Source organism: Gastrolobium bilobum, unplaced genomic scaffold (assembly GCF_033153095.1).
Source record: "Gastrolobium bilobum isolate Gb01-03AN ecotype WA unplaced genomic scaffold, APGP_CSIRO_Gbil_v1 utg6679, whole genome shotgun sequence".
Lineage (NCBI taxonomy): Eukaryota > Viridiplantae > Streptophyta > Magnoliopsida > Fabales > Fabaceae > Gastrolobium > Gastrolobium bilobum.
Genome location: NW_026897753.1, coordinates 255,362 through 264,538, shown reverse-complemented (window position 1 = coordinate 264,538; position 9,177 = coordinate 255,362). Strand labels below are relative to the sequence as shown.

General features: G+C 32.5%; 1 protein-coding gene across 2 annotated transcripts; it reads left to right on the top strand.

Moving 5' to 3' along the window:
- Positions 1-1,358: 1,358 nt before the first annotated feature.
- Positions 1,359-4,789, top strand: LOC133309898 (heme-binding-like protein At3g10130, chloroplastic). 2 transcript variants are annotated; one of them, XM_061510761.1, is made up of 8 exons: positions 1,359-1,657; positions 1,751-1,837; positions 1,932-2,002; positions 2,458-2,559; positions 2,706-2,810; positions 3,873-4,008; positions 4,286-4,395; positions 4,496-4,789. In XM_061510761.1, the coding sequence occupies exons 1-8, from the start codon at positions 1,447-1,449 to the stop codon at positions 4,568-4,570; spliced, it is 897 nt and encodes a 298-aa protein (XP_061366745.1). In that variant the 5' UTR covers positions 1,359-1,446; the 3' UTR covers positions 4,571-4,789. The 2 variants fall into 2 exon arrangements, with proteins under 2 accessions (XP_061366745.1, XP_061366746.1); XM_061510762.1 differs by having other exon boundaries at positions 1,359-1,651; positions 4,496-4,788.
- Positions 4,790-9,177: the final 4,388 nt, after the last annotated feature.

The following is a 9,177-nucleotide window of genomic DNA, read 5'->3' as shown; positions in this document are numbered from 1 at the left end:
CACATGCAAACGGATGCTTTTCTTTTCTTCTGCACTCAACTTACACAGGTGTTTTAAACACAATTTTTGGAAAATAAATTTTTTTAAATTTGTTTTTATTCTTGGATAATAAAAGAAAAATGAGCTTTTTGATCCAAGACATATTATCCAGTTAATTTCTTTTGTATATTATTTATTAATTTAATGTGAGTGAAACGAGAAATATACATAAGTCACTCATCAATATGTGACTTATATATTATGGTATGCAAGATGCGCACGATCAAAATGCACATTTCTGTATGAGTACTACCAAACGCAACCTAGAGTATGATTATCTCAAAATCATTTTTTCATCCTCGGACTCAAATTCCAAAATTATTTTTTGCATTCCGGGACTTGAAGTCGAAATCTATAATTAAAGGGAAGCTTTTTATCAAACTCTCATGTGCATTTCAATAGCATTAAATTAGTAAATAGTTTATCAAAATGATTAAATAAATATATTGATTAAATAAAAACATATTTATGTTTTTGGATAATAAGGTCAAAAAGCAGAAAAATGAAGAACTTGTGTTAAGCCATTAAAATTGGTCTAATAGTAAGAAATTGAATAGTTTATATAACATATTATAGGATAGTTATCTCATGTCATAGAGATACACTAGTGAGCTCTACCAATTGAAAAAATAAAAGAAAAGAAAAAAAGTGGCACATTTATTGAAGAGTGTGTAGGAAAAAAAATTTATGTCATAGTGACATAAAAATAGTTTTTCCCTTTATATAAAGTCAGTAAGTTCAACCCCTTAGGGTAGCTCAGTTGGCAGCTGAGCTCCCAATGGATTGCTTGGTGTAGGGATCAAATCATGTCTCAAGCAGTTTCTTGGAAAATCTTTGGGGGCCAGAAGATAAGTCAAACAATCTTCGGTTGGGGGATTAGTCTCGTCCTTTCTCCAGTTGCGAAACTTCAATAGCATCATTATATCAAAAAAGAATAGACTAGTGTTTTGGGGGAGTAGATGTTAAATAAAACATAATATGATCTTGTTGGAATGTCACAATTATACAAAAATAAATTAATGGTGATGATTTTATAATTGTTTATTTTAATATTATTTCTCTTTTCCCTTATTACTATTAATCCAACTTTATATTATTATAAATTTTTCACATAATATTATCATATTTTATTTAATACGACAAGATCCACTCCATTGTTTTGATGTTTACTCATAACTTCCAAGTGAAAAAAATTTAAAAAAAAAAAAAAAAAACTCGCAAGTGATGTGACACAAAATTGCATTATTGTTGTGGCTAGAGGTAAATATATCCTTTATTATATGACCATTATATATGTAAAATGTAGTTGTGCCGGGAAAAAAATCATAACCACCAGTGGACCAAAATCGCAGTCGTAAACAGGAATTCAAAAAGCAGAAGAAATTCAATTCCCAAAAAAAAAAAACCATGCCTCTTCTTTGCAACCATTGTCTTTCTCTGCAATCGATTCCAAGAAAACCTAACAAGTTCTCATCGACTAACTCTATAATCACCAACACTGCGTCTCCCGGCGAGAGAATCAGTACTCGGCGAAGAACCATGTCAGCCTCTGAAACCCGAATCTCACTTATTTTCGCCCTTGCTTCTCAAGCTAACTCTCTCTCCCAGAGACGTAAATGTTTATAACAAACTCTTCGCCGTGATTTTCTCTCTTAATCTTTCCTTTTCTTCACTCTGCAATCTTCCTTATTCATTTGTTTATGTGCCGCAGTTTTAGCGGACGTGGCTACTGAGACTGCAAAATACATTTTCCCGAAAAGATTTGAAAGCCGCACTCTCGAGGAGGCGTTGATGACTGGTAGTTCATTTTCGTTCTCGAATGTGCAAATTGCAATTCATTTCTTCTTCTTTTCTTTTATATTAATTATTTCGGTGCTTGAGCTTCGTTTTAGTTCCGGACCTTGAGACTTTCAAGTTCAAAGTTCTGAGTAGAAGTGACCAGTATGAGATCAGGGAAGTTGAGGTATATATATCTATATATATTTAGAATATATGTTTTTGGCTCCTTTTTTTTCTCGCATATAGAATATCTGTTTCAATTAAATTTTTTTTTTAAAGGATGGTGTGATTTCTTCATGTTCTGCACATGTGCATGTCCGTGTATACATAGGTGCTTTTTTTATCTAAATTATTGCACTTAGGAAACCTAGTATAAGATGTATTATGCTTGTTGAATTCGAATTGTAGCTGTCACAAGATGTAATTGGGGGACTGTGGGTGAGTGGGTAATATCAGTTTACTTGATATTCTTAGACAGTTGAGTTGATATGCTGTTACTGAACTCCCTATATACTAAGCACTTACAAGTAGTTGTCTTAATGCTTCCATGCAATGCTAAGTGATTTGCCATTGCTGACAAACCATCTGGTCTCAGACTCTCAGGAATGTCGCACCTTGATCTGATAATTATCTTTGCAGCCTTACTTTGCAGCAGAGACTTCAATGCCTGGGAAGAGTGGGTTTGATTTCAACGGTGCTTCTCAGTCTTTTAATGTCCTGGCTGAGTACCTTTTTGGTAAGGTAGTTATATATTTTAGAACTGAACCACATTCATACATTTTAAAAATTTTCTAGGTTGCTTTTGGTCACTACACCTGCTTTTGTTTTCCCCTTCTATTTTAAGAGAAGAAAGAAGTTATAGATGTGTGCTTTTGTTCTCATGGTAGAATGCAATGAAGGAGAACATGGAGATGACTACACCTGTTTTTACAAGTAAGAATCAATCTGATGGGGTTAAAATGGATATGACAACTCCTGTGTTAACAACAAAGGTATTATGATTATTTTCCATGGATTTTGTGAAATATCTGATTTACAGTCTTTATCTTTACTTAATTATTTTCATATGCTTTGCCAGAAAGGTTAGTATAATTATATTCTTTATTCAGTATGAATTCATTTAAACAAAGATAACGATAGATACATGCCTTTTCATATAATGGCTACACTAGTTCGTAGCTAAACAGTCAAAGCTAAAAACCCTGTACACATAATATTCGCTTAAACATTCTTCAAGAAGGGCAGCTAAATAATTGCTCCCAACTTATTTTCATAGTCTGAATTTTTGACCTACCATAATTCACAATTTCAAAAACCAACCTTGTGGAATTCAGGTTTTCTGGAATTAAAGCTTTGCTGATGATTCAACAATGGCTAAACTACCCTGGCTTATTTTCTCAGGCCGACATTTCATGACTTTATCAAAATACATAGCTAACACCTGGAAATTCTTTTGAACTAGAGGTTCTTTAACATATGGGCTAATTAATATGTGAAGTTCAAGCTCTAAATGTCTGAGGTTGGTTTGTAGTTTGGATAAGTAGATACATTTCTTCACCTTAGGAATCAACTATATCTACCCCAATCACATGTCATTATAACTTTATTATCTTCCCTTTTAGATCATGGGTTCATTTTTCATTGTCTTTTTCTTTTTGTTTCCTATTTTATGATATGTTAGAATTATTAGAATTATCTTGGAATATCTGTAAATAATCATATAATTATCTGTAGATATTAGTTTTCTTATTATATTAGGATTTGACTTAGGCTTTGGGTTTCTCCTTTAAGCCCGTTAGTTTCTCTATATATTGTACTCCTTTGTACCTATGGAATAAAATCTTGTAATATACAGCATCCATATTCTAAACTTGTCATTCATTATTCTCAATTGATATATAGAGTGTACTAGTGTCACTTTGTGCTTAAATGGGTGGATTTTGCGATATTATCTTCTGGAAGTTCTATATTTAATACTAGTATTTACTTAGTAGCGATTTCTTCGATATATTTATATTTTATGATGTTCTAATTTATCAGTGATATTATCTTAGATGGAAGATCTAGATAAGTGGAAAATGTCTTTTGTCATGCCCTCAAAGTATGGTGCTAACTTGCCACTGCCTAAAGATTCCTCTGTGAGGATTAAAGAGATTCCCAGAAAAATAGTTGCTGTAGTTTCCTTTTCAGGTATGCCCTTGCCTTAATACTTTTTATAAATAATTTGTATACAAATTTCATTTCATCTCTTTTTTACCCCCCTTTGTATACAATGTTAGTATATCATCTGAAGATAATGTTAGTATGCTTGAGCATAAATCTTGGTTGACTTACTATAAAGTTATAAATGAGTAAATCAGACTCCTCTAAGTATTTGTATGCAGCATCAATGGATAAAGGATTTGATTGAATTTCATTTGAGATTCTCAATCAAACATATAATTTTCTTTCCTTTGTATGGAATCAGGTTTTGTGAATGATGATGAAGTTAAGCAGCGCGAACTGAAACTACGAGAAGCTTTGAAAAGTGACGGACAGTTTAAAATTAAAGAGGGAACTTCAATAGAAATTGCACAGGTGAGTTTCTTATTGCAATCTTGGGATTAAAGGTCACTGAGGTTTACCCGACAATCCCTTTCTTCTTACAAATGTCATTTACTACTTTATTTGGTTGCAGTATAATCCACCATTTACTCTTCCATTTCAACGCCGTAATGAGATTGCATTGGAGGTGGAATGGAAAAATGAATAGGAACAATATTAGCCAATTTACAATCTTGAGGTACTTGTGAATTTTCCTCAGTCATTGTAAGCTGTAAAAGTAAACCTTTTCAATATCACGAATCAGACTCCAATACAAGATCTTTTGTACTCAATATTGATGCTTGTCTTTTTTGTAAATAGTTCTTGTACTCATATTGATGCTTATCTTTTTTCAAAAATGTAATGAGATTGGCAGTTTTACAATCAAATTGATGTCATCTACCAATGTAATGTATGTTTAAATTTGGCGTTGTAAAAGTGTGACATAAAGAAACCACTCCCCGTTAAACCCGACTAGTGAGTGTGGAGTGGAGGTAATCCTTGTACACAACTTTACTCTTGCATAATTGCAAAGAGACTGTTTCCTGGATTTGAATCCATGACCTTTCAATCATGAATGAACAACTTTATCACTGTTCCGGTTCGCCTTCTTAAAAGAAGTGTGACATAGTATGAATATTATTTGAAATTATCAGTGAAGTTACTTATGAATAGCTGGACCTAGAAAACTCCCGTGTGAGTAGTAAGATTTATTTTTTCAGTCATATACTGATAGAAACTGAAGAAACAGTAATTTTATTGATCAAACAATGGATTACAATACTCCAACAAAGGCAGAATTCTCCTGAAATTAAAACCAACAGAAAAATAAAAGCAAATGGGCCAAAACAAGTATAATCAAGTACTGCAGATAGCAGTCCTGTCCTGGCCTCAGGTCACCCCAATCCTTATTCCAAATTCTTCTATATCCCTGTCTCCTCCACCCCTTCGTAGTATAAATGTTTTTCCCTCCCTCTCCCTCAGTCGCACCAGAACCATGCCCCCGTTCTCTGCACTAACCAAATTCCCTACTGTTTCATTAATTACAATTCCTTCTTTTGCTTCATTGCCCCTTATGCCTTCGCTGTTGCTATTAAGCCCAACTTCCTTGTATTCAGAACCCATCCATTTCCTTTTACTTTCGTATACCTGGGTAACGGCCCATCATATACATACGTCTTTGCTTTTATATTTTGCGGTTATACTTGTCTAATGGTGTTGGGAAGGGGGAGGTTGGCCGATAGTGTGAACCTTTGTTTTTGATCTTTTTGTTCGTTACTATGTTAGACATACATGGCTAGGCGACCTATTTTGGTAGAAAAAGATGTTGAGCTGTATTGAGTAAGTTCTCAAGCACACAAATTAATCATATTTTTTGGTAGGTAAATTGATCATATTTTCATTCCACATAATGAAAGTTTAAATAGACAAAAATACAAATTCAACTTAATTAATAACTACCAATTACAACAACTAAACCAAAATATAATAACCCATAAAACATCCGACTGTTATGATGTTTATACTTCAGGGGCCTCGCAGGTTGCCACGGGTTTTATGAATAACCTTACAAGTTTTTTGTTTTATTTAAGGGTTTTATGTTTATCATTTAACATAATATAACTTTACTTTCCTACACACATTAAAGAGGTGGGGTCCACATGTTTTTCTTTCTCTTTCATCATTCCACTTTCTCTCTCCCTTTTGATGTGAGAGTTGGAAACAACACTTACATTATGTTACATAACACTAATAAAACCCTTTATTTAAATTTAAATAGGTATTGTTGAAAAGTGAGCAGTCGAGGCCACAAGCCTGTCAAGTTAGTTGTATTGGTTTAATTATTTGGACTTGAAAATCTTCACTTTTATCCTACAGCCCGCCCGACCCCTCCGGTCCTCTCTCCCAGGGAAAGAAAGTGTGTGTAGATTTTTTTGTCCCCATGATAATTATTTATTTCAGAAACTTTTTTAGTTGAATTGTTTCAAAATCGATGGCTCATTAGCCGTCTCTAGTTTCTTCTTTTCTTTGTCGATTTCCTCTTCCTACTTTTGTTTATGATCTTTTATGTCCTGTCACTTCCATTTTCCTTTATCCTTAGTACATGAATATCAAAAAGCACTGTTTTTTTTCTCTCCCACGAGGATTACTTTTTTGAGTATTGGACTAATCCTCTCTTGAGGATCTGATAGCATGGCACCAATCATAAGGTGCTTTCCATTGGGGTTTGATCTTCTGCACTACAAGCAAAGTCAACCGACATAGTAATTCAAGCTGAAAATTGAGCCACACCTAGTGGTTAATCACACCTCGTATGGGTGTTTGTGTCCTCACTTCTATTACCTTATCGGTATAGAACTTACAGGTAAACCATTGAAGCTATTGCTGCAAAAGCAGCGGAAAAGTTTATGTATTTGTTCATTTATTATTTTGAAAGCATTTATCAAACGGTGGTAGCGTTGATAGTAACAGAGTTGAGTAAGTGGAAAAGAAAGAATCATAGTTCGATCTTCACATGTCAACTTTGGAAGGGATTTAAATATCTCCATTCCTGACTTGTCCTGCACTCTGGATTAGTCCTGTTGCAGACTCAAAAAAGTCAAAATTTGTGGAAATACCAGGAGGAGCCAACTTGACTCAAAGAGATAATTAGAGTTGAGTTAACTAAAAAAACATTTCTTAAGAGATTGCACCTTCTGTTCTATGTTGTTTCTCATCCATTTCAATTGAGCACCCACACCCATGCCCAAAACTAAAAGGTTGCAGTAGATTAATTGCTACGTTGATATATAAGTAGGAGATTTGCTTAATGTATGGTGCTGATAGTTTCAACTTTCAAATAATCTTGCAGAACTAAAGTGGCTAAGATTAAATCTGAATTTACTGTGAAGAATTACATGCATATGGTAGAAACCGACGAGACTTTCAACCAATATAGACGCTTGACTAGAAGTTGACCTGTTTCGTGTATAGTATAGGATAAGGCTTGACAGTATAAGATCTCATAGTATAAGATCTGATTGTATAAGATTTGATTAAATTTTAATACTATCCAGCGTTTGGTATGGTATTGTATAAGATAATATCTTCCAATATTTTAAAAATTAATATATTAAAAAAAATTATTTTAATATATTAATATTGAAAGGATATATTAGTTCTGGAGAATTGTAATTGTAAGCAATATTAATACATCAATCTTTTATCAGGTCTAATTCACCTCCCTTAGGCCAGATTAAGTTATACATCATTTTGATGTATTAAGGGGTTATGCTGAATAAACTTATACTATACGATGGTTACACCAAATAACTGAAAATGTCATAACATATAGTATAAATTTATACTATAAAGCCTTTTACATCACACCAAACAAGTCCTTGGGCCCTTAGTAACGAGAAATTGATCTACTGCTATTAGCAACACCATATTTTCTCCATTAACCCAGGTGTGAATGGCAAACATAATCATATTTTCTCCATTAATTATTTTTTTCATGGGAGAGTTCTATTAGCACTTGAAAATTTCTTGGGAATGCACACTTTACCATCCGTGGTGGCTGGTATGTTCACATGTATGTATTTAATGAAAATCTAAATGATTAAATTTTAATTAATATTTATCAAGCATGCATTTTTTTTTTTTGGTGAACTCAAGCATGCACTTTCTCTGCACCTTATCATTGCTCTTTCTAACCTTTCTTACTGTTGCTCTCTTTCTTTTTAACTTTTTAATTTAAGTTATTTTACTTGGTATATTATTTTACTTTTACTAAATTTTTATTATTTAAATTTTTTTGACAGAATTACTATACTTTAAAAAAATTAATTTTATTTTTACTGGTTAGAAATTTTATAATTAAGTTCTTAAAACATGTAACAACAACACATAAATGTATATGAGAAAAATATTTCTGCAGTTAATGCAAATAAGTTATCTGTATTTATTCCTAAAATGACGTCGTTTTGATATTGAAATCTTAAAAGATTATAAATATAAAGACTATTATAACCCTGAAATAAATTAAAATTACAAATACACCATGATTTTCGCAAGGTCATCTTCTGTATATCTGTAGTAGGTACATCTGTCATTCAACAAGTGACACTTGAATAAAAAAAATATTTTTCTCTTCTTTCCATACAAGATGACAGTCATTCCTCATTTTTTATTGGATAGATGTACTGAGTGAATGGTACAGCAGTAGTACCATAGATATTCCCGATTTCTGCCCCAAAACAACGTCGTATTGGGCTTACTGCAGATAACTTATCTAAAGTAACTGCAGAAAAGCGAACTCAATGTATATATATATATATATATGTATATATATATATATAGGGCTTAACATTTTTGCAGCAGCCGTAAATAGTATTATCTACAGCTGACACAGAAAAGTGGGTCCCACGGCTTCTTAAAAAAAAAAAACTCAGGATCCGTTGCCGTATCCTAGGATTCGGACGTGTATCCTTACTTGTTGTAGGTACAACAGCTGCAGAAATCATTTTGCCATATATATATATATAAAACAACAACACATAATAACTTAATTTAACTATATATAGACATCTATTAACTTTGTTTGAACGGTTTTCAGCAAATAGGACCTATTTAAAAAAAAAAAAAACTTTAAATACTTATTTGAAAACTTAAGTAAACTATGAGGATATGTGATGTAATGTAACCATTATTCTATTTTTTAATTTATTTTTTTTAGTAAATATTAAGGCCGAAACCCAATAGGACGAATGCAATTTTTTAATTCTTTAATTTTTT

What these genes read in the sequence shown, in the direction of transcription:
- LOC133309898 (XM_061510761.1), top strand. Translation starts at nt 1,447, where the DNA reads ATGCCTCTTCTTTGCAACCATTGTCTTTCTCTGCAATCGATTCCAAGA. An exon ending in CGAGGAGGCGTTGATGACTG is followed by an intron (nt 1,838 to 1,931) that starts GTAGTTCATTTT and finishes GCTTCGTTTTAG; the next exon opens with TTCCGGACCTTGAGACTTTC. An exon ending in CTCCTGTGTTAACAACAAAG is followed by an intron (nt 2,811 to 3,872) that starts GTATTATGATTA and finishes ATATTATCTTAG; the next exon opens with ATGGAAGATCTAGATAAGTG.